The sequence below is a fragment of the Bombina bombina genome, chromosome 3 (assembly GCF_027579735.1).
Source record: "Bombina bombina isolate aBomBom1 chromosome 3, aBomBom1.pri, whole genome shotgun sequence".
Classification (NCBI taxonomy): domain Eukaryota; kingdom Metazoa; phylum Chordata; class Amphibia; order Anura; family Bombinatoridae; genus Bombina; species Bombina bombina.
This window is the reverse complement of record NC_069501.1, coordinates 1,277,252,088-1,277,277,530: the sequence shown is the minus strand read 5'-3', so window position 1 is coordinate 1,277,277,530 and position 25,443 is coordinate 1,277,252,088. Positions and strand designations below refer to the sequence as shown.

The window sequence follows — 25,443 nt, the reverse complement described above, 5'->3', positions numbered from 1 at the left end:
ATTTGCAAAGCAGCGACTTGGTCCTCTTTGCATACTTTTACTAAATTCTACCATTTTGATGTCTTCTCTTCTTCTGAAGCAGTTTTTGGTAGAAAGGTACTTCAGGCAGTGGTTTCGGTTTGAATCTTCTGCTTATGTTTTTCATTAAACTTTATTTTGGGTGTGGATTATTTTCAGCAGGAATTGGCTGTCTTTATTTTATCCCTCCCTCTCTAGTGACTCTTGTGTGGAAAGATCCACATCTTGGGTATTCATTATCCCATACGTCACTAGCTCATGGACTCTTGTTAATTACATGAAAGAAAACATAATTTATGTAAGAACTTACCTGATAAATTCATTTCTTTCATATTAACAAGAGTCCATGAGGCCCACCCTTTTTTGTGGTGGTTATGATTTTTTTGTATAAAGCACAATTATTCCAATTCCTTATTTTATATGCTTCGCACTTTTTTCTTATCACCCCACTTCTTGGCTATTCGTTAAACTGATTTGTGGGTGTGGTGAGGGGTGTATTTATAGGCATTTTAAGGTTTGGGAAACTTTGCCCCTCCTGGTAGGAATGTATATCCCATACGTCACTAGCTCATGGACTCTTGTTAATATGAAAGAAATGAATTTATCAGGTAAGTTCTTACATAAATTATGTTTTTTTCTGCAGGTATATTAGTCCCCTTATATATCCGTTTATGATTTTTATCACCGCTTTTTCTTACAAGCTTTCCTTCCTCTGCCTCACTATGATTATTATGTTCAGATGCTTCTCTCTTTATTTTTGATATATAACAATTATCTAGATGAAAAAATGGTAAAAATGAAAAAACTACATTGTACTTCACTTTTCTATTGGAAATTTAGTGGGTGGCTCTCTTATATTTGCTTATATGTCTAAGCGAATCTTGCTCAGTTTTACTTGGTTAATACCTATACTTTTCTGTATTGCTAACTCCTTCTCTATCGCCCTCCTTTGATCATCATTGGTGTTACTCTATTCCTTGTTGTTCCTAACTTATCTTATTCGTTTATTATAACATATTCCCAATATAATTCCTTTTTTCTAATATTTTCTTATTCTGTGGTATACAATGTAATATAATATATGTTATGTATTTTTTCATGGTAATTTCCCAGGGGCACGAAAGCAATTCCCATTGTCTTGGTGAATTAGCTTTTAAGGTTTTCCATTTCTGGAAAAAAATTATTATTATTATTGGTTTATCATTTTTAGAGGATTAAAAATTATGGATTTGTCATAAGTGTAGACTGCAAATTGGAAACTATTATTTAAAATGTTTTGGAATATTTATATAGGGACAATATATCCATATATATATATGACACGATGGATTCCTAGTGAAAATACACTTTGCACAGCTTTTGTTGTAATTTTTCTGTGCAATTTCCACTATTCTGTTATTATTGCTCTGTTATGTTCAGTCTTGTATTTTCTATATAGAGACTAGACAAGGCCACTAATCCTCATAGAGCGACCATATTTTATAAGTGATTCTTTCTTACAGTTCTTCTATAACATGTTATATATCATGTTTAGATATTACACTGTTTGCCTTAAACAGACTACTATGATTGAATCATATTCTTCTAATTTCAGAATCTTCTTGTAGTTCTTGTCCGGAAAGAATTTTTGGGATCACATTTTCTATGTAACGTTTAGGTCAGATCTTATCTTGTGGAGACTTTCCTTTTTATTCTATTTAGAGACAAGTTTGTTGGTTTAAAGTATGAGGGTTTTTTCTGTTCAAATTTTCTGGATATCCTTCCTGTATGGATATCTACATTTCAAAATTTCTTCAGTGAAGGTATTTTGTTGATGTCTTTTTTTGTATCGGTATCTGCATTTCAGGTTTCCTCAGTGGAGGTTATAAGATCAGTTCTCCCTGTTTTTTTCTTTTTTCAAGAATTTTAGACCATTGGCATTCTGTATTTGAGGTTTTTTAGGTTTTTTAAAAGTGTTAGGTCAATTCTCTTTTTTCTTTTTCACAGAGGTTATTATGTTATTACATCTAGAATTTGTGTGTTTTAGGTTAGATTCCAAAGATGGGACAAGTCTTCTTTATTGTTTAACCCTCTTGGGTATAGACAGTCCATATGAAAGATCCATTTCGATTCTTCTATCAGAAGTCTTCTTTCGTGATCACCTCCTCTCCAATTTTTGTGAACCTTTTTTATTCCCATGTATTTCACAGATTTTACTTCTCCATGGTGTTTTTCAAAGAAATGGTTATATAGGGGGGTTTCTTTGCTTAACTTCTCAATACAGAGAAGGTGTTCACGTATTCGGTCCTTCAACTGTCTGGATGTCTGTCCAACGTATTGTAATCCACATGGGCATTGAAGTAGATAAATGACATTCCTATCATGGCATCGGATCAGTTCTTTTATTTTATACTTCTGTGTGTTGTGATTGGATTGAAATTCTGTAGTTTTTACTCCATTTTTACATGCTTTACATGTATGACATGGAAAAAATCCTTTCACCATCTTCCCAAATGGATCTTTAATCGTTGGCAGTTTCTTCTTTTGTAAATAACAAGTGTCACCACGTAACAACTTTATTTACTTGGAAACACCAAGGTAGAACATAGGAAACAGTACACTGTTATTATCACTTTTTACTGCTTGTCAATTTTTGTACTTACATCCAGAAATGGAATGGATATTGAACTAAACACTCTTTTTGTTGGCGCTTGGATATATAATTTTAAATTTGTCTAAACAAGTTTCTCAGAGTCCCATCATTCAAGATGGAGACTATACGAACAATCTTACCAATGATCCAGGAGGGTCAATATATGACTACCGTGGATTTGAAGGATGCCTCATATTCCTATTAACAAGGATCATCATCAGTTTCTAAGGTTTGCCTTCCTGGACAAACATTATCATTTTGTGGCTCTTCCCTTCGGGTTGGCCACAGCACCCAGAATCTTCACAAAGGTTCTAGGGTCACTTCTGGCGGTTCTCAGACCGCGAGGCATAGCAGTGGCGCCTTATCTAGACAATATTTCGATTCAGGCGTCAACTTATCAACTGACAAAATCTCACACGGATACAGTGTTGTCTTTCCTGAGAACTCAGGGTTGGAAGGTGAACATAGAGAAGAGTTCACTAGTTCCACAGACAAGGGTTCCCTTCTTGGGAACTCTGAAAGGCTCGGTAGACATGAAAATATTCCTGACGGAGGTCAGGAAAGCAAAGATTCTAAATACTTGCCAAGCACTTCAGTCCATTCCTCGGCCATCAGTGGCTCAGTGTATGGAGGTCATTGGATTAATGGTAGCGGCAATGGATATCATTCCGTTTGCTTGCTTTCATCTCAGACCACTGCAGCTGTGCATGCTCGTTCAGTGGAATGGGGATTATGCGGATTTATCTCCTCGGATAAATCTAGATCAGGAGACCAGAGACTCTCTTCTTTGGTGGTTGTCTGGATGCAGTCTGGAATTCCCTGAAGACTCAATGCACTTCAGGTGTGGCCTCAGTTGGCTTTGAACAAATTAATCAGATTCCAGTCAGACAACATCACGACTGTGGCATATATCAATCATCAGGGAGGAACAAGGAGTTCCTTAGCGATGATAGAAGTATCCAAGATAATTCGATGGGCGGAGGCTCACTCTTGTTATCTGTCAGCAATTTACATCCCAGGAGTAGAGAACTTGGAAGCGGATTTTCTAAGTCGACAGACCTTTCTTCTGGGGGAGTGGGAACTCCACCCGGAGGTGTTTGCCTCACTGATTCTCCGATGGGGCAGACCGGAACTGGATCTGATAGCATCTCGACAGAATGCCAAGCTTCCAAGATACGGATACAGGTCGAGGGATCATCAGGCAGAACTGATAGATGCCTTGACAGTGCCTTGGTCGTTCAGCCTAGCTTATGTGTTTCCACAGTTTCCTCTCCTTCCATGCGTGATTGTGCAAATCAAACAGGAGAGAGCTTCAGTAATCCACGCAGGACTTTGTATGCGGATCTAGTGGACATGTCCTCTCTGCCACCGTGGAAACTTCCTTTGAGACAGGACTTTCTCATTCAAGGTCCTTTCCAACATCCAAATCTAATTTCTCTGCAGCTGACTGTGTGGAGATTGAATGCTTGATTTTATCTAAGCGAGGATTCTCTGATTCGGTCATCAATACTTTGATACAGGCTAGAAAAATCTAACAAAACATATGGCGTAAATATCTTTTTTGTTGTGAATCCAAGAGTTACTCATGGAGTAAGTTAGGATTCCCAGGATTCTATCTTTTCTCCAAGCAGGATTGGAAAAATGGTTATCAGCAAGTTCCTTAAAGGGACAAATTTCTGCTTTGTCAATTTTGTTTCACAAACGTTTGGCAGATGTGCCAGTTCAGTCTTTTTGTCAGGCTCTAACTAGAATTAAGCCTGTATTTAGACCAATTACTCCTCCCTGGAGTTTAAATTTAGTTCTTCAAGGAGTTCCGTTTCTCGGCCACAAGCTCCTGGCCGTTTCATCAAGTACAAAGTATTATGTACTTGATGAAACGGCCAGGAGCTTGTGGCCGAGAAACGCGTCTAAAGCTCAAACAATAAATATTTTTAAAATATTTTAATACCACAGCCTGACTTGTTGTGGCGTTTTCATTCACATGCCAAGCCATTCTGTCACGGACAGATTATTTTTACTGTGAATTGTTTATTTTAAACATCGACCCGGGTGCCGAGTGTTACACACGCAGGGGAGAGTTGCTTGTCTTCTCCCACACAGCACGGCTCCATAGAATTCTGCCTCAGATTGTGGGGGAGAGTCCACGGCTGCATCGGCGGTGACCTGTTTGTCCATTATACAGCGTACTGACTGCTGAATAAACGTCAGCCTGCACATTTGCACCTTCTTCTTTAAGGGTGCCAATGCTCTTGTGAGTATATCTACATTTGACGTCCTCTGATGTGATTGCACACCCCTTTTTCTTTTGAAATTTATTTGCGCTATGAGGCGCTGTCTTCTCTTGTTCCATCTTTAGATTTGTTCTGATCAGACACCATTAAAGACCAGCTGCCTGCTGCACATTGAACACCTATATTGTGATAAGAACTCTCTATTCTCTTTACAGAGACTTTGACGGTTTAAGTCATTTTCTTCTGCATTACCGAATTGGGACTCAACTAAACGATAAGCACTTTTTTCTTTTATTTTTCATTATCATTGTTGCTTTTATATTTTTTTTCACCAATTTGTCGATATATTTTTTCACCAATTTCTAATGGAATATTGTTATTATTATTGAATGGGTTCACATATTATTTGTCTTTCTAATTTTGATGCCGTGTTGTAAAAATAACCATATGCCCAGAATGTGTTCCAGAGACTGGGTAGGTGCAAGAGCTTGGTGCTGTAATCTGTATAATAAACTATGGATAAGTCTAAATTATACTATTACTTTCAAATGGGTGTGTTTTGATTGTAGAACTGAGTGGGCGGAGCAGTTGAACAGTAGGTCGTCAATACTCCAGTAACCCGCTTGCTTGCTCTGCTGCAAAGTGTCCCTGGATTTTTTTTTTTAAATGTTGGCAACTATGAACTCCACGGGCGTGAGCACAGTGTTATCTATATGATACACATGAACTAGGACCCTCTAGTGGTGAAAAATTGTCAAAATGCCCTGAGAGAAGAGGCGGCCTTCAAGGGCTTAGAAATTAGCATATGAACCTCCTAGGTTTAGCTTTCAACTAAGAATACTAAGAGAACACAGCAAAATTGGTGATGAAAGTAAATTGGAAAATTATTTAAAATGACTTGCCCTATCTCAATCATGAAAGCTTATTTTGGACTGACTGTCCCTTTAATACTAAACAATAATGAATGAGTTATTCAGTAATACAAAGGCAATTATCTCATGCACACGAGTTACAATAAGATAAACACCCTGTGCACAGGGGTTTGCTGTAAATACTATGGGGCCACTGGTTGTCTCGGGATATTTCTAATTGCTACTGATGACTTCCCCATTATCAGCACATGGTCTCTCCCAGCCCCTCCCCCCCGCTCACTCTCACAGTGGTCTCTCCCTGCCTGCGTCTGAGTTTGCCGCAAAGCACTACTGGGAGATGGAGGGAGACTTGGGCTGGGAGGGTCTGAGAAACTGAGTGAAACATCTGTGTAACTGGGAGACTGCAGGGCTTGTGTGAGACGGCTGCTTGACTGTGTGTGACAGGGGGAGTGTAATGTGACAGCTGCAGGGAGAGGCTGAGAGCAGCAGGGAGAGACAGCACTGAGAGCTGCAGGGAGAGACAGCACTGAGAGCTGCAGGGAGAGACAGCACTGAGAGCTGCAGGGAGAGACAGCCTGAGAGCTGCAGGGAGAGACAGCCTGAGAACTGCAGGGAGAGACAGCCTGAGAGCTGCAGGGAGAGACAGCACTGAGAGCTGCAGGGAGAGACAGCCTGAGAGCTGCAGGGAGAGACAGCACTGAGAGCTGCAGGGAGAGACAGCACTGAGAGCTGCAGGGAGAGACAGCACTGAGAGCTGCAGGGAGAGACAGCACTGAGAGCTGCAGGGAGAGACAGCCTGAGAGCTGCAGGGAGAGACAGCACTGAGAGCTGCAGGGAGAGACAGCACTGAGAGCTGCAGGGAGAGACAGCACTGAGAGCTGCAGGGAGAGACAGCACTGAGAGCTGCAGGGAGAGACAGCACTGAGAGCTGCAGGGAGAGACAGCACTGAGAGCTGCAGGGAGAGACAGCACTGAGAGCTGCAGGGAGAGACAGCACTGAGAGCTGCAGGGAGAGACAGCCTGAGAACTGCAGGGAGAGACAGCACTGAGAACTGCAGGGAGAGACAGCACTGAGAGCTGCCGGGAGAGACAGCCTGAGAGCTGCAGGGAGAGACAGCCTGAGAGCTGCAGGGAGAGACAGCACTGAGAGCTGCAGGGAGAGACAGCCTGAGAGCTGCAGGGAGAGACAGCCTGAGAGCTGCAGGGAGAGACAGCCTGAGAGCTGCAGGGAGAGACAGCACTGAGAGCTGCAGGGAGAGACAGCACTGAGAGCTGCAGGGAGAGACAGCACTGATAGCTGCAGGGAGAGACAGCCTGAGAGCTGCAGGGAGAGACAGCACTGAGAGCTGCAGGGAGAGACAGCACTGAGAGCTGCAGGGAGAGACAGCACTGAGAGCTGCAGGGAGAGACAGCCTGAGAACTGCAGGGAGAGACAGCCTGAGAGCTGCAGGGAGAGACAGCCTGAGAACTGCAGGGAGAGACAGCACTGAGAACTGCAGGGAGAGACAGCACTGAGAACTGCAGGGAGAGACAGCACGGAGAGCTGCAGGGAGAGACAGCACTGAGAGCTGCAGGGAGAGACAGCACTGAGAGCTGCAGGGAGAGACAGCCTGAGAACTGCAGGGAGAGACAGCACTGAGAACTGCAGGGAGAGACAGCACTGAGAGCTGCAGGGAGAGACAGCACTGAGAGCTGCAGGGAGAGACAGCCTGAGAGCTGCAGGGAGAGACAGCACTGAGAGCTGCAGGGAGAGACAGCACTGATAGCTGCAGGGAGAGACAGCACTGAGAGCTGCAGGGAGAGACAGCACTGAGAGCTGCAGGGAGAGACAGCACTGAGAGCTGCAGGGAGAGACAACACTGAGAGCTGCAGGGAGAGACAGCACTGAGAGCTGCAGGGAGAGACAGCACTGAGAGCTGCAGGGAGAGACAGCACTGAGAGCTGCAGGGAGAGACAGCACGGAGAGACAGCACTGAGAGCTGCAGGGAGAGACAGCCTGAGAGCTGCAGGGAGAGACAGCATTGAGAGCTGCAGAGAGAGACAGCACTGAGAGCTGCAGGGAGAGACAGCACGGAGAGACAGCACTGAGAGCTGCAGAGAGAGACAGCACGGAGAGACAGCAATGAGAGCTGCAGGGAGAGACAGCACTGAGAGCTGCAGGGAGAGACAGCACTGAGAGCTGCAGGGAGAGACAGCACTGAGAGCAGAAGGGAGAGACAGCACAGAGCAGTAGGGAGAGACAGTACTGAGAGCTGCAGAGAGAGACAGGACTGAGAGTAAGAGAGACAGCTTGAGAGGGGGAGAGACCGCCTGAGAGCAGTAGGGAGAGACAGCACTGAGAGGAGAAGAAACAGCTTGAGAGCTGCAGGGACAGACTCTGCTAAGTTAATGTAAAGTGAGTGCTGAAGGAGAGAGACTGCAGTAACATCAGAAGGACAGGGATATCCTGTGTATTAAACTCTAACAGAGACACTGCTGGGCCTGTAATTGTTTTTTTTTTAGGACAGATTGAAACCCAGGAAGTGTTCAGAAACAGGAGAGGGGGAGAGACTGCACAGTTTGTAACGTGGGAGAAACTACAGAGTGTATAAGGTTTGGAAGATCTGCAGGAAAGGGTTAGTGGTCGTTGACTGAAAGCAAGAGTGAGACCTAAACAGAGAGAGTGATACCTAAGCTGAGAGAGAGTGAGACCTAAGCTGAGAGAGAGTGAGACCTAAGCTGAGAGAGAGTGAGACCTAAGCAGAGAGAGAGTGAGACCTAAACAGAGAGAGAGACCTATACAGAGAGAGAGAGAGTGAGTGAGACAGACCTATACAGAGAGAGAGTGAGACCTATACAGAGAGAGTGTGAGACCTAAGCAGAGAGAGAGAGAGACCTATACAGAGAGAGAGTGAGACCTAAGCAGAGAGAGAGACACCTATACAGAGAGAGAGTGAGTGAGACAGACCTATACAGAGAGAGAGTGAGACCTAAACAGAGAGAGAGTGAGACCTAAACAGAGAGAGAGACCTATACAGAGAGAGAGTGAGTGAGACAGACCTATATAGAGAGAGTGAGACCTATACAGAGTGAGAGATAGTGAGACCTAAACAGAGAGAGTGAAATATAAACAGTGAGACCTAAACTGAGATAGAGACCTATACAGAGAGAGATTGAGATCTATACAGAGAGAGAGTAAGACCTACACAGAGAGAGAGTAAGACCTACACAGAGAGAGAGTAAGACCTACACAGAGAGAGAGTAAGACCTACAGAGAGAGAGAAAGACCTACAGAGAGAGAGAGTAAGACCAACACAGAGAGAGAGTAAGACCTACACAGAGAGAGAGTGAGAGGTATACACAGATAGAGACCTATACAGAGCTATAAAGAGAGAGTGAGACCTAAACAGAGAGAGAGTGAGAGCTATACAGAGAGAGAGACCTATGCATTGAGAGTGAGACCTAAACAGAGAGACCTAAACAGAGAGAGAGAGTGAGAGCTATACAGAGAGAGAAACCTATGCATTGAGAGTGAGACCAAAACAGAGAGAGAGTGAGACCAAAACAGAGAGAGAGTGAGACCTAAGCAGAGAGAGAGTGAGACCTAAGCAGAGAGAGAGTGAGACCTAAGCAGAGAGAGAGTGAGACCTAAGCAGAGAGAGAGTGAGACCTAAACAGAGAGAGAGTGAGTGAGACAGACCTATACAGAGAGAGAGTGAGACCTAAACAGAGAGAGAGTGAGCGAGACAGACCTATACAGAGAAAGAGTGTGACCTAAACAGAGAGACAGGTGCAATTAGGCATCATAGTGCTCAGAGGGTGAGAGAGGAATCTACAGGAAAGTAACAGTCTGCTCAGTGCACAAGAGAGGAAGAAGTGCAGGAAAGAGACAGATTAAGCAATGAGATAGTTACAAGAAGGAGGTTTGGGAAAGAGATATCATTTCTGGAGTGAGAACTAAATTACAAACTGACATTAGCAATAATAAAGCAGTTTGCAGGAGAGCTAGTGCTAGACAGAACTACTGAGGAGTAGAGTGCCCTGAGGGACATGTGACATCTCATCTGTGACAATACTATGAACATGGGCAGTCAGGGATTTAATAGCAAGAAACAGGAAGAGCACAAACTATGTGTGGTGACATTATTGAGTGTTTGCAGTCTGAAGAGATAGCGTGTGACTGTGTATGAGACAGACACAAAATGGAAAAAGTGAAATAAAGACTTCTGGAGGAGCTGAAGAAAAATTGTGCAGTTTTATGCAAATTCACAAAAGGACTAGAAGATCCTGATCAGATTTGGACATCTGGAGAAGGTTGTCAGAGACTGCTCCATATATACAGCCATGCTGCAGGTGACTGGGTATCTGAGACTGCTGCGCAGAGGTTACACGCACACACATGACTTTATACTGCCCAATAGTTCCACACCACAATATACAAAGATACGGCATGTGTATATTCTCTATGCTAAATATATAATCCAATTCTCATATACTCATGGCCACAGTGCCATATAAATACGCTGTCGCATACGCTTGTTGCTGCATACACAGCGGCACAAACTGACACTGCCCCACTGATACTGTTTGCTGCATCTGGTTTGGCGCATGCCTCCCTACATTATTGTTAACTTAGTTCCCCAGAACACAGACTCATTTGTTCATGTAGTTTACGTTCCTGACGTTGCTGCCTCGTGCATGTGCATTTTGCACCTGTTCCGTGTAGTCTGCTCTTCTGTACCAGTATGGTCTTCCTGGCCACACGTTATGATTGTTGCTGTCTTTCTCACCTGGTTTCACCTTTTCCTGTCTCTACCTGCTGATTAGCTTCTTTATATTGCCTCCATCTTTGTCTCTTGCCGCAATCTTCAGCTAGACATTCACTAGGCCTTCACTCTGAGCCTACAGAAGATTACCTGCAAAGATGCATCTGCTTCTTCAGGGTCCCTTTTTCTTTTCAGGTTTTGTGAAGGCTTCTGATGTGCAGATGTCTGAGGCTGTGACTGTGTGTTCCTCTACCTGTTTTTTCTAAGACTTGTTCCCAATAATGAGTTAATTTCCTACCAACACTTTGCTGGGGGGTCACAGTCATTTTTACACACTATGTCACATTTCTTAAAGCTATGGTACTTGACTACAGTGATCCCCTTTGTATTCTGCTCTTGGGTTGATGGACAACTGTATACTATTGGACTGCTACTAATACTGTAAGATAATATTTTCTTGCTATGTCCTTACCAGCTTGAATTAGACCACACTATAGTGTCAGTGTCACCTGAAAAGATGAGCTTGTATGAATTCAATTTCCCACATATGAGTTTGAGATGTTCTCCATCCAGCTTTACTGCAGTCTTTGAGGAAGAATATTAAGGAGAATACTTGATCCACTGGAAAGAAAATTGTCCTGTAAAGCTTCCCTGGACACATTTATCAAATTGAGCACAGTTATTTGTCTGCCTCCTGTTGATTGTGTTTTGGAGCTGCCAGAGATTATTATTATTCTTTATTTATAAAGCGCCAACAAATTCCACGCTTTATAAATAAAGAATAATAATATTGCAATAAGATTACACATTGTAGTGCGGTTGATATTTGTATTAATCTACAACTTAAAATGGTACAATTCTGTTTCTTACACATTTTTGGTAGCCTCTTTTTGTTGTTTTGTTCTTCTCTGAGTGTTTATCTAAGGTTATTCTACTGTACTTTCTTTATGGTTTCTGAAATTTTCCTTGCTATGATCTTTGACACTTTCTCTGAAAATTGTTTTTTGTTTAAACCTATCTTTGTTGATTTGATTTATATTTTGCTTTGGAATTTTGGCTGCTTTTATCTTTGTTTCTGCCACTCAAGTTTATCATACAGTGCTTGATATATACACTGCTATATGCAACGTGACACACATGTAAAACCAGGAGCTCAGTCAGTACAAGCTGCAGGTCTTCAGGCAACATGTATCTAGGAGCTCAGTCAGTACAAGCTGCAGGTCTTCAGGCAACATGTATCTAGGAGCTCAGTCAGTACAAGCTGCAGGTCTTCAGGCAACATGTATCTAGGAGCTCAGTCAGTACAAGCTGCAGGTCTTCAGGTAACATGTATCTAGGAGCTCAGTCAGTACAAGCTGCAGGTCTTCAGGTAACATGTATCCAGGAGCTCAGTCAGTACAAGCTGCAGGTCTTCAGGCAACATGTATCCAGGAGCTCAGTCAGTACAAGCTGCAGGTCTTCAGGCAACATGTATCTAGGAGCTCAGTCAGTACAAGCTGCAGGTCTTCAGGCAACATGTATCCAGGAGCTCAGTCAGTACAAGCTGCAGGTCTTCAGGCAACATGTATCCAAGAGCTCAGTCAGTACAAGCTGCAGGTCTTCAGGCAACATGTATCCAGGAGCTCAGTCAGTACAAGCTGCAGGTCTTCAGGCAACATGTATCCAGGAGCTCAGTCAGTACAAGCTACAAGTCTTCAGGTAACATGTATCCAGGAGCTCAGTTAGTACAAGCTGCAGGTCTTCAGGCAACATGTATCCAAGAGCTCAGTCAGTACAAGCTGCAGGTCTTCAGGCAGCATGTATCCAGGAGCTCAGTCAGTACAAGCTACAAGTCTTCAGGTAACATGTATCCAGGAGCTCAGACAGTACAAGCTACAAGTCTTCAGGTAACACGCATCCAGAAACTCAGTCAGTACAAGCTGCAGGTCTTCAGGTAACATGTATCCAGGAGCTCAGACAGTACAAGCTGCAGGTCTTCAGGTAACATGCTTCCAGGAGCTCAGTCAGTACAAGCTGCAGGTCTTCAGGTAACATGTATCCAGGAGCTCAGTCAGTACAAGCTGCAGGTCTTCAGGTAACATGTATCCAGGAGCTCAGTCAGTACAAGCTACAAGTCTTCAGGTAACAAGCATCCAGGAGCTCAGTCAGTACAAGCTGCAGGTCTTCAGGTAACATGCTTCCAGGAGCTCAGTCAGTACAAGCTGCAGGTCTTCAGGTAACATGTATCCAGGAGCTCAGTCAGTACAAGCTACAAGTCTTCAGGTAACATGTATCCAGGAGCTCAGTCAGTACAAGCTACAGGTCTTCAGGCAACATGTATCCAGGAGCTCAGACAGTACAAGCTGCAGGTCTTCAGGTAACATGCTTCCAGGAGCTCAGTCAGTACAAGCTGCAGGTCTTCAGGCAACATGTATCCAAGAGCTCAGTCAGTACAAGCTGCAGGTCTTCAGGCAGCATGTATCCAGGAGCTCAGTCAGTACAAGCTACAAGTCTTCAGGTAACATGTATCCAGGAGCTCAGACAGTACAAGCTACAAGTCTTCAGGTAACAAGCATCCAGAAACTCAGTCAGTACAAGCTGCAGGTCTTCAGGCAACATGTATCCAGGAGCTCAGTCAGTACAAGCTACAAGTCTTCAGGTAACATGTATCCAGGAGCTCAGTCAGTACAAGCTGCAGGTCTTCAGGCAACATGTATCCAGGAGCTCAATCAGTACAAGCTGCAGGTCTTCAGGTAACATGTATCTAGGAGCTCAGTCAGTACAAGCTGCAGGTCTTCAGGTAACATGTATCTAGGAGCTCAGTCAGTACAAGCTGCAGGTCTTCAGGTAACATGTATCCAGGAGCTCAGTCAGTACAAGCTGCAGGTCTTCAGGCAGCATGTATCCAGGAGCTCAGACAGTACAAGCTGCAGGTCTTCAGGTAACATGTATCTAGGAGCTCAGTCAGTACAAGCTGCAGGTCTTCAGGCAACATGTATCCAGGAGCTCAGTCAGTATAAGCTGCAGGTCTTCAGGTAACATGTACAACCAGGAGCTCAGTCAGTATAAGCTACAGGTCTTCATGTAATATGTATCCAGGAGCTCAGTCAGTACAAGCTGCAGGTATTCAGGTAACATGCTTCCAGGAGCTCAGTCAGTACAAGCTGCAGGTCTTTAGGTAACACGCATCCAGGAGCTCAGTCAGTACAAGCTGCAGGTCTTCAGGCAACATGTATCCAGGAGCTCAATCAGTACAAGCTGCAGGTCTTCAGGTAGCATGCTTCCAGGAGCTCAGTCAGTACAAGCTGCAGGTCTTCAGGTAACAAGCATCCAGGAGCTCAGTCAGTACAAGCTACAGGTCTTCAGGCAACATGTATCCAGGAGCTCAGTCAGTACAAGCTGCAGGTCTTCAGGTAGCATGCTTGCAGGAGCTCAGTCAGTACAAGCTGCCGGTCTTCAGGCAACATGCTTCCAGGAGCTCAGTCAGTACAAGCTGCAGGTCTTCAGGTAACAAGCATCCAGGAGCTCAGTCAGTACAAGCTACAGGTCTTCAGGCAACATGTATCAAAGAGCTCAGTCAGTACAAGCTGCAGGTCTTCAGATAACATGCTTCCAGGAGCTCAGTCAGTACAAGCTACAAGTCTTCAGGCAACATGTATCCAAGAGCTCAGTCACTACAAGCTGCAGGTCTTCAGGCAACATGTATCCAGGAGCTCAGTCAGTACAAGCTACAGGTCTTCAGGCAACATGTATCCAGGAGCTCAGTCAGTACAAGCTACATGTCTTCAGGCAACATGTATCTAGGAGCTCAGTCAGTACGAGCTACAGGTCTTCAGGTAACAAGCATCCAGGAGCTCAGTCAGTACAAGCTACAGGTCTTCAGGCAACATGTATCCAGGAGCTCAGTCAGTACAAGCTGCAGGTCTTCAGGTAACATGCTTCCAGGAGCTCAGTCAGTACAAGCTGCAGGTCTTCAGGTAACATGCTTCCAGGAGCTCAGTCAGTACAAGCTGCAGGTCTTCAGGTAACACGCATCCAGGAGCTCAGTCAGTACAAGCTACAGATCTTCAGCTGCATGTATCCAGGAGCTCAGTCAGTACAAGCTGCAGATCCTCAGGCAGCATGTATCCAGGAGCTCAGTGAGTACAAGCTACAGGTCTTCAGGCAGCATGTATCCAGGAGCTCAGTCAGTACAAGCTGCAGGTCTTCAGGCAACATGTATCCAGGAGCTCAGTCAGTACAAGCTGCAGATCCTCAGGCAGCATGTATCTAGGAGCTCAATCAGTACAAGCTGTAGGTCTTCAAGCAGCATGTGTCCAGGAGCTCAGTCAGTACAAGCTGCAGATCCTCAGGCAGCATGTATCTAGGAGCTCAGTCAGTACAAGCTACAGATCTTCAGCTGCATGTATCCAGGAGCTCAGTCAGTACAAGCTGCAGATCCTCAGGCAGCATGTATCTAGGAGCTCAGTCAGTACAAGCTGTAGGTCTTCAAGCAGCATGTATCCAGGAGCTCAGTCAGTACAAGCTGCAGGTCTTCAGGCAACATGCTTCCAGGAGCTCAGTCAGTACAAGCTGCAGATCCTCAGGCAGCATGTATCCAGGAGCTCAGTCAGTACAAGCTACAGGTCTTCAGGCAGCATGTATCCAGGAGCTTAGTCAGTACAAGCTGCAGGTCTTCAGGCAACATGTATCTAGGAGCTCAGTCAGTACAAGCTGCAGGTCTTCAGGCAGCATGTGTCCAGGAGCTCAGTCAGTACAAGCTGCAGGTCTTCAGGCAGCATGTATCCAGGAGCTCAGTCAGTACAAGCTGCAGGTCTTCAGGCAACATGCTTCCAGGAGCTCAGTCAGTACAAGCTGCAGGTCTTTAGGTAACATGCTTCCAGGAGCTCAGTCAGTACAAGCTGCAGGTCTTTAGGTAACATGCTTCCAGGAGCTCAGTCAGTACATGCTGCAGGTCTTTAGGTAACATGCTTCCAGGAGCTCAGTCAGTACAAGCTGCAGGTCTTTATGTAACATGCTTCCAGGAGCTCAGTCAGTACAAGCTGCAGGTCTTCAGGTAACATGCTTCCAGGAGCTCAGTCAGTACAAGCTACAGGTTTTCAGGCAGCATGTATCCAGGAGCTCAGTCAGTACAAGCTACAGGTCTTCAGGCAGCATGTATCCAGGAGCTCAGTCAGTACAAGCTACAGGTCTTCAGGCAGCATGTATCCAGGAGCTCAGTCAGTACAAGCTACAAGTCTTCAGGCAACATGTATCCAGGAGCTCAGTCAGTACAAGCTACAGGTCTTCAGGCAACATGTATCTAGGAGCTCAGTCAGTACGAGCTACAGGTCTTCAGGTAACATGCTTCCAGGAGCTCAGTCAATACAAGCTGCAGGTCTTCAGGTAACATGTATCCAGGAGCTCAGTCAGTACAAGCTGCAGGTCTTCAGGCAGCATGTATCTAGGAGCTCAGTCAGTACAAGCTGCAGGTCTTCAGGCAGTATGTATCCAGGAGCTCAGTCACTACAAGCTACAAGTCTTCAGGTAACATGTATCCAGGAGCTCAGTCAGTACAAGCTGCAGGTCTGCAGGCAGTATGTATCCAGGAGCTCAGTCAGTACAAGCTGCAGGTCTTCAGGTAACATGTATCCAGGAGCTCAGTCAGTACAAGCTGCAGGTCTGCAGGCAGTATGTATCCAGGAGCTCAGTCAGTACAAGCTGCAGGTCTGCAGGCAGCATGTATCCAGGAGCTAAGTTAGTACAAGCTGCAGGTCTTCAGGTAACAAGCATCAGGTCTTCAGGCAACATGTATCCAGGAGCTCAGTCAGTACAAGCTGCAGGTCTTCAGGCAGCATGTATCCAGGAGATCAGTCAGTACAAGCTGCAGGTCTTCAGGCAACATGTTTCCAGGAGCTCAGTCTGTATAAGCTGCAGGTCTTCAGGCAGTATGTATCCAGGAGATCAGTCAGTACAAGCTGCAGGTCTTCAGGCAACATGTATCTAGGAGCTCAGTCAGTACGAGCTACAGGTCTTCAGGTAACATGCTTCCAGGAGCTCAGTCAATACAAGCTGCAGGTCTTCAGGTAACATGTATCCAGGAGCTCAGTCAGTACAAGCTGCAGGTCTTCAGGCAGCATGTATCTAGGAGCTCAGTCAGTACAAGCTGCAGGTCTTCAGGCAGTATGTATCCAGGAGCTCAGTCACTACAAGCTACAAGTCTTCAGGTAACATGTATCCAGGAGCTCAGTCAGTACAAGCTGCAGGTCTGCAGGCAGTATGTATCCAGGAGCTCAGTCAGTACAAGCTGCAGGTCTTCAGGTAACATGTATCCAGGAGCTCAGTCAGTACAAGCTGCAGGTCTGCAGGCAGTATGTATCCAGGAGCTCAGTCAGTACAAGCTGCAGGTCTGCAGGCAGCATGTATCCAGGAGCTAAGTTAGTACAAGCTGCAGGTCTTCAGGTAACAAGCATCAGGTCTTCAGGCAACATGTATCCAGGAGCTCAGTCAGTACAAGCTGCAGGTCTTCAGGCAGCATGTATCCAGGAGATCAGTCAGTACAAGCTGCAGGTCTTCAGGCAACATGTTTCCAGGAGCTCAGTCTGTATAAGCTGCAGGTCTTCAGGCAGTATGTATCCAGGAGCTCTTTTAGTACAAGCTGCAGGTCTTCAGGCAGCATGTATCCAGGAGCTAAGTTAGTACAAGCTGCAGGTCTTCAGGTAACAAGCATCCAGGAGCTCAGTCAGTACAAGCTACAGATCTTCAGCAGCATGTATCCAGGAGCTCAGTCAGTACAAGCTGCAGGTCTTCAGGCAACATGTATCCAGGAGCTCAGTCAGTACAAGCTGCAAGTCTTCAGGTAACATGTACAACCAGGAGCTCAGTCAGTACAAGCTACAGGTCTTCAGGCAGCATGTATCCAGGAGCTCAGTCAGTACAAGCTGCAGGTCTTCAGGCAGCATGTATCCAGGAGCTCAGTCAGTACAAGCTGCAGGTCTTCAGGCAACATGCTTCCAGGAGCTCAGTCAGTATAAGCTGCAGGTCTTCAGGCAACATGCTTCCAGGAGCTCAGTCAGTACAAGCTGCAGGTCTTTAGGTAACATGCTTCCAGGAGCTAGTCAGTACAAGCCGCAGGTCTTTAGGTGACATGCTTCCAGGAGCTCAGTCAGTACAAGCTACAGATCTTCAGGTAACATGCTTCCAGGAGCTCAGTCAGTACAAGCTGCAGGTCTTCTGGTAACATGCTTCCAGGAACTCAGTCATTGCAAGCTACAGGTCTTCAGGTAACATGTATCAAGGAGCTCAGTCAGTACAAGCTACAGGTCTTCAGGCAACATATGCCCAGGAGCTCAGTCAGTACAAGCTACAGGTCTTCAGGCAACATGTATCTAGGAGCTCAGTCAGTACAAGCTACAGGTCTTCAGGTAACATGCTTCCAGGAGCTCAGTCAGTACAAGCTGCAGGTCTTCAGGTAACATGTATCCAGGAGCTCAGTCAGTACAAGCTGCAGGTCTTCAGGGAGCATGTATCCAGGAGCTCAGTCAGTACAAGCTACAGGTCTTCAGGCAACATGTATCTAGGAGCTCAGTCAGTACAAGCTACAGGTCTTCAGGCAACATGTATCTAGGAGCTCAGTCAGTACAAGCTACAGGTCTTCAGGTAACATGTATCCAGGAGCTCAGACAGTACAAGCTGCAGGTCTTTAGGCAACATGTATCCAGGAGCTCAGTCAGTACAAGCTGCAGGTCTGTAGGCAACATGTATCTAGGAGCTCAGTCAGTACAAGCTACAGGTCTTCAGGTAACATGCTTCCAGGAGCTCAGTCAGTACAAGCTGCAGGTCTTCAGGTAACATGTATCCAGGAGCTCAGTCAGTACAAGCTACAAGTCTTCAGGTAACATGTATCCAGGAGCTCAGTCAGTACAAGCTGCAGGTCTTCAGGTAACATGTATCCAGGAGCTCAGTCAGTACAAGCTGCAGGTCTTCAGGTAACATGCTTCCAGGAGCTCAGTCAGTACAAGCTGCAGGTCTTCAGGTAACATGTATCCAGGAGCTCAGTCAGTACAAGCTACAAGTCTTCAGGTAACATGTATCCAGGAGCTCAGTCAGTACAAGCTGCAGGTCTTCAGGTAACATGTATCCAGGAGCTCAGTCAGTACAAGCTGCAGGTCTTCAGGTAACATGCTTCCAGGAGCTCAGTCAGTACAAGCTGCAGGTCTTTAGGTAACATGCTTCCAGGAGCTAGTCAGTACAAGCCGCAGGTCTTTAGGTGACATGCTTCCAGGAGCTCAGTCAGTACAAGCTACAGATCTTCAGGTAACATGCTTCCAGGAGCTCAGTCAGTACAAGCTGCAGGTCTTCTGGTAACATGCTTCCAGGAACTCAGTCATTACAAGCTACAGGTCTTCAGGTAACATGTATCAAGGAGCTCAGTCAGTACAAGCTACAGGTCTTAAGGCAACATATGCCCAGGAGCTCAGTCAGTACAAGCTACAGGTCTTCAGGCAGCATGTATCCAGGAGCTCAGTCAGTACAAGCTACAGGTCTTCAGGCAACATGTATCTAGGAGCTCAGTCAGTACAAGCTACAGGTCTTCAGGTAACATGCTTCCAGGAGCTCAGTCAGTACAAGCTGCAGGTCTTCAGGTAACATGTATCCAGGAGCTCAGTCAGTACAAGCTGCAGGTCTTCAGGGAGCATGTATCCAGGAGCTCAGTCAGTACAAGCTACAGGTCTTCAGGCAACATGTATCTAGGAGCTCAGTCAGTACAAGCTACAGGTCTTCAGGCAACATGTATCTAGGAGCTCAGTCAGTACAAGCTACAGGTCTTCAGGTAACATGTATCCAGGAGCTCAGTCAGTACAAGCTGCAGGTCTTCAGGGAGCATGTATCCAGGAGCTCAGTCAGTACAAGCTACAGGTCTTCAGGCAACATGTATCTAGGAGCTCAGTCAGTACAAGCTACAGGTCTTCAGGCAACATGTATCTAGGAGCTCAGTTAGTACAAGCTGCAGGTCTTCAAACAGCATGTATCCAGGAGCTCAGTTAGTACAAGCTGCAGGTCTTCAAACAGCATGTATCCAGTAGCTCAGTTAGTACAAACTACAGGTCTTTAGGCAGCATGTATCCAGAAGTTCAGTCATTAAAATCTGCAGGTATTCAGGCAGCATGTATCCAGGGCCTCAGTCAGTACAAACTGCAGGTCTTCAGGCAGCATGTATCCAGGAGCTCAGTCAGTACTAACTGAGCTCCTGGATACATGCTGCCTGAAGACCTGTAGCTTGTACTGACTGAGCTCCTGGATACATGCTGCCTGAAAACCTGCAGTTTGTACTGACTGAGATCCTGGATACATGCTGCCTGAAGACCTGCAGTTTGTACTGACTGAGATCCTGGATACATGCTGCCTGAAGACCTGCAGTTTGTACTGACTGAGATCCTGGATACATGCTGCCTGAAGACCTGCAGTTTATAAAGACTGAGCTTCTTTCATAAGATAGTGAGAGTCCACAACCAATTACTCCTGGGATTCAACTCCTGGCCACTAGGAGGAGGCAGTACAAGCTACAGGTCTTCAGGCAGCATGTATCCAGGAGCTCAGTCTTTATAAACTGCAGGTCTTCAGGCAACATGTATCCAGGAGCTCAGTTAGTACAAGCTGCAGGTCTTCAGGTAACGTATCCAGGAGCTCAGTCAGTACAAGCTACAGGTCTTCAGGCAACATGTATCCAGGAGCTCAGTGAGTACAAGCTGCAGGTCTTCAGGCAACATGTATCCAGGAGCTCAGTCAGTACAAGCTGCAGGTCTTCAGGTAACATGTATCTAGGAGCTCAGTCAGTACAAGCTGCAGGTCTTCAGGCAACATGTATCCAGGAGCTCAGTCAGTATAAGCTGCAGGTCTTCAGGTAAAATGTATTCAGGAGCTCACTCTTTATAAACTGCAGGTATTCAGACAGTATGTATCCAGGAGCTCAGTCAGTACAAGCTGCAGGTCTTCATGCATCATGTATCCAGGAGCACAGTCTGTACAAGCTGCAGGTCTTCAGGCAGGATGTATCCAGGAGCTCAGTCAGTAGTTAGTACAAGCTGCAGGTCTTCAGGCAGGATGTATCCAGGAGCTCAGTCAGTAGTTAGTACAAGCTGCAGGTCTTCAGGCATCATGTATCCAGGAGCTCAGTTAGTACAAGCTGCAGGTCTTCAGGCAGTATGTATCCAGGAGCTCAGTTAGTACAAGCTGCAGGTCTTCAGGCAGTATGTATCCAGGAGCTCAGTCAGTACAAGCTGCAGGTCTTCAGACAGCATGTATCCAGGAACTCCGTTAGTACAAGCTGCAGGTCTTCAGACAGTATGTATCAATTAGCTCAGTACAAGCTGCAGGTCTTTAGGGAACATGTATCCAGGAGCTCAGTCAGTACAAGCTACAGGTCTTCAGGCAACATGTATCCAGGAGCTTCAGGTAACATGTATCCAGTAGTACAGTCAGTGTAGATCTATGGGTGTCCAGTAGTACAGTCAGTGTAGATCTGTGGGTGTCCAGTAGTACAGTCAATGTAGATATGCAAGTCAGTGTAGATCTCCAGTATTGTCTGCAGGTCTCCAATAGTACAGTCAGAGTAGATCTGCAGGTCTCAAGTAGAGCAGTCATTGTAGATTTCAAGCAGTACAGTCATTGTAGATCTACAGGTCTCCAGTAGTACAGTCAGTGCAGAGCTGCAGATCTCCAGGAGTTCTGTTTAGGCTGCAGAACTACTGAAAATGATTGTAGTTACAATTTATGCTAAAACTTCCAGAACCTATGCACACCTATGCATTATTTCCAGAATTCAACCCTTCCTTACTCAATAAACTACAAAAATACTAATTAATTTCCTCATTTAGTCAATCATTGACTACTGCAATCTCTGCCCTCCAAACTATTATGAATGCTTCAGCTAAGCTGAACTACATGAGATTCTCCACTCTGCCGTTCTCTACTCTGGCTTCCCATATACTCCCAAATACAATTCAAAGTATTTATGCTAACCTTTAAAGCACTGAACAGCCTTGTTCCCAATTATATTTCCTCTCATCTCCAAATACTCCCCGAGTCGTCCTCTTCAATCAACCTCTGACCTATGTCTCTCCCGCTCCTGTCCTCTGGAACTCTACCCCGCTCCATATGACTGTCTCCAACCTTGTATATCATCAGACGCTCTTTGAAAACCCACCTATTCAGAGAGGCTTAACATCTCTTCTCTGTTTTTCATCCTACCCAAAATAAATCTTGAACTGCTATGACTCACTGCTGCAAATCCCCCTCTTGTACTAGATTTATTTAGTCTGTTACCTATTTGTATCTTATCACATATCCTTGTCATTGTATACCTGTATCTCCGGTACACAGCGCTACTTTTTTTGCAGTGCTATACAAATAAATGATACTAATAACCTTGTGTGCAGAAAACATCAGTTCAGAACGACTCCCAGTTAGAAGTAAGGATAAGACTCATTCACTTTCAGATAGATAAAATTATACAGTTTAAAGGGACAGTTCACCCAAAAACTTTCTCCCCTTTAAATTATTCCCAATGATCCTTTTTGCCTGCTAGAGTGTATTAAATTGGTTGCAAGTAGCTCCTTTACTCATATTTCAGCATTTGAAATAGCTGATTTAGCTTGTGGTTTCCCAACCTATACTGAAAGTTTTGATACTGGCGTATACGCTATTGAATAGCCTAAGTAAACACAGCCAGCAGAATAGATTACACCCTCAGTGGGGGGCATGATAGTTAAGTAATAAAATGATAATTTTCCTTTGTTCTCTCTATGTATTGAGCTTTGGTGTTCCAGACAAATATAAGATAAGGAAGCAAGTCTGTGTACATAAAAGTGATAACATAATGAGATCTGATATTACCTGAAGCTCAACCCATTGTAATAGGCTGTGGTTTCAAAGCACAAAACCAGCTACTTCAGATACACAAATAAACCCGAAAATGCAATTTATCCAATATTTTATACTCTGCAGTTGGTATAACAAGTCATTTAAAATACATTTATGGAAAAACAATTTTACAGTGTACTGTCCCTTTAAGCTTCCAGTGTCCTGAAGGTCCTAAAGTGGTCTGTTAAGGTGGCAGGTATCTACAGTAGAGTCGGTTTTGTATATGGGGAAATTGGTTTATTTTATAAGCTTAAGTTACAGGTGAAAAGTTAACTCTGTGAGGTAGGTCTATGTTACAATACGAGTTTCTTGACGTGTTACCTGACCGCTATTCATCAGAAACAAATGAATCAGTTTATGGTAAAATTCTGTGGGACCAGTCAAGCCAAGTGTATACTGAATAGGGCTCCGGATCACCTGGAGTTTAAACCATATGTATCAAGAAGGGAAGACAATTTTGTAGACAAACAAGTCAGTTTAGGTTGCTGAGCCTTATGAAATGTGTTTATTGACCACATAGCTTCTATAAGTCAGATAAAGTCCTCCTGTTCAGGTTGCTAGGCTGCTTGAGGTGTGACTTGAGCAAGCATACTAAATGAAGGTTCATGTTTCAGGTCCCAGTAACGTTTGATGACGTTGCAGTGTGCTTCTCTGAAGAAGAATGGAAAGGTTTACAGCAATCACAGAAAGATCTTTACAGGGAGGTGATGAATGACAATTATCAGAATCTGACTTCGCTAGGTGAGAAATCCAAAGACTTTTCTCTATCAGTGCAGAATAATTGCAGAATGACAAGAGTAACTTGTACTTAGTGGGGTATTAATAGAGTTAATTTATAATAAAGTAGCAGGATTACTGCTGATGTATTGTTCAGTTCTGGGGTCCACATATGCAGAAGGACATAACAGGTTGGGAAAGGTACAAATATGACACACAATTCTCCTGTGTCCTACATTACAAAACAAAAAAACCTATCCTATTCCTTTGGGTAGTAAATTGTAATTCTTGTGATATCCCCTAAGTGCGCCACTTTGCTGGAGCACAAAACAGGGCTCATTGAAGTTGGAAAATCTGTGTCACAAAGCACATCTAGAAAACCTTAATATGACATGTCAGGGGAAAGAAAAGAACAGAGATTCTATCTTATTGAGAGCTCCGGAATCGGACAGTAGTCTTTACAAGTCATAGACAGGGTGTGGGTAATCTTACTATAAAATGTATTGTTGATTTGTTTGTTAATAATAACAATCAGTTTGTATTCTATTTCCTAGGGGCTGCAGAGGAGCATCTGGTGAGCAGCTTAATTTTTGTTTATTTTAATTTTAGTAGATAGTGCTAGTGCTACAAGCCAGCAGCAGAGCAAAAACATATATATTTTTAAATTATTATTATTTTAATAGGGGGCAGGACTGGCTAAGAGCAAAAGTGAACCTACATATTCCTTTCTTTCTAATGACACGGCGAGTCCACGGATCATCATAATTACTGTTGGGGAATATCACTTCTGGCCAGCAGGAGGCGGCAAAGAGCACCACATCAAAGCTCTTAAATATCTCTCCCCTACCCACAATCCCCCAGTCATTCTATCTGCCTGTTTTGCAAGGAAGTGGTAAAGTCTAGGTGTCTGAAAGAAGTTTCTTCTATAAAGAGTTTGTTATTTTGAAGCAGGGCAGGTTTGCTCTGTCTTCCTGGGGGTTTAGCCATAGTCCATGTCCGTCCCTTCACTAGGGCAGTGGTGGCTTTTAAGCATCTGGGAACTTGTGGGGTATAATCCTCACTGCACCTCCCAATTTGTTGTTGCTGCCCTTTTTTTGGAAGCCTGTGTAGGTTTATTCAATCTTCCTTTTCTTCCACAGGTCCATGAGAGGGTGGAGGTCTCTCAAACCGGGTGTGCTGCTGCCGGGAAGCTGTAAATTCAGGTAAGTGCCTTACTTTACTTTCTGGCTCAGGAATTTAGGCACTTGTACTTTTATGTGGGACACGTTTTGGAATCCTATTTTTGGTAATAGGATGGATGGCAGTGAATGGATGCAGGCACTGGGGATTTAGGAGATTGTGGCTCAGTTTTTATGTATGTTAAGGCAGCCTGTGTTTTTTTTTTACTGTTTGTGCTGCTGTTGGAGGGACTCAGTTGTTCCGTTGCCGGCTTCTTTGTAATGGCGGCCGTGTTTGCTATGCTAGGAGACGCCCACGACGGGCGGGCTTTTGCTGTGGCGGCAAGTAGTTTGCACGCCTTCCGGTTTCTCTTCATTTGGCCAATTCCTTTATTACGGATGCTTCCTTACAGGTCATCAAGTTGGGAGCAAAAATTTCTGGATTTGCTGTTCTGGCACGCAGAGCCTTGTGGTGGAAGTCTTGGTCTGCGGATGTGTCATCTAAGTCTAAGCTTTTGTTAATTCCTTACATGGGTAAAACCTTGTTTGGGCCTGGTTTGGCTGAAATTAGTTTAGATATTACGGGAGGAAAGGGTCATTCTCTCCCTCAGGATAAGAGAAATAAGCAGAAAGAGCGTCAGAGTAATTTTTTTTCCTTTCAAAACTTTTCAGGTAAGCCTTCCCTCTCCTCTTCCAAGCAGGTACAGTCCAAGTCCTCCTGGAAGTCCAATCAGTCTTGGAACAAGGGGAAGCAATCTAAGAAGCCTGTTACTGACTCAAAGTCAACATGAAGGATCTGCCCCCAATCCGGGAGCGGATCTTGTAGGGGGCAGACTTTCCTTTTTGCTCAAGCCTGGATTCGGGATGTTCCGGATCCCTGGGCGGTGGACATCGTTTCCCAGGGGTACAAATTAGAGTTCAAAACCTTTCCACCCAGGGGCAGGTTCCTTCTCTCAAGGTTATCTGTAGACCAGATAAAGAGAGAGGCGTTCTTACGTTGTGTCAAGGATCTTTCCGACCTGGGAGTGATAGTTCCTGTTCCAATACAGGAGCAGGGTCTGGGATTCTTTTCCAATCTGTTTGTAGTTCCCAAAAAGACCTATTTTAGATCTCAAGAGCATAAACAAGTTTCTCAGAGTTCCATCTTTCAAGATGGACACTATTCAGTCTATTCTTCCTTTGGTTCAGGAG

General features: G+C 44.8%; 1 protein-coding gene across 1 annotated transcript in view; it reads left to right on the top strand.

The window, feature by feature from the left end:
• The first annotated feature begins 7,705 nt into the window (after positions 1 to 7,705).
• LOC128654739 (zinc finger protein 37A) overlaps positions 7,706 to 25,443 on the top strand; it is a 130,688-nt gene continuing 112,950 nt past the window's right edge. Inside the window, exons 1-2 of the mRNA XM_053708835.1 lie at positions 7,706 to 10,085; positions 22,993 to 23,119. Of these exons, the coding sequence (XP_053564810.1) occupies positions 10,077 to 10,085; positions 22,993 to 23,119 (136 nt within the window). The 5' untranslated portion in view covers positions 7,706 to 10,076. The remainder of the gene's footprint in view (positions 10,086 to 22,992; positions 23,120 to 25,443) is intronic.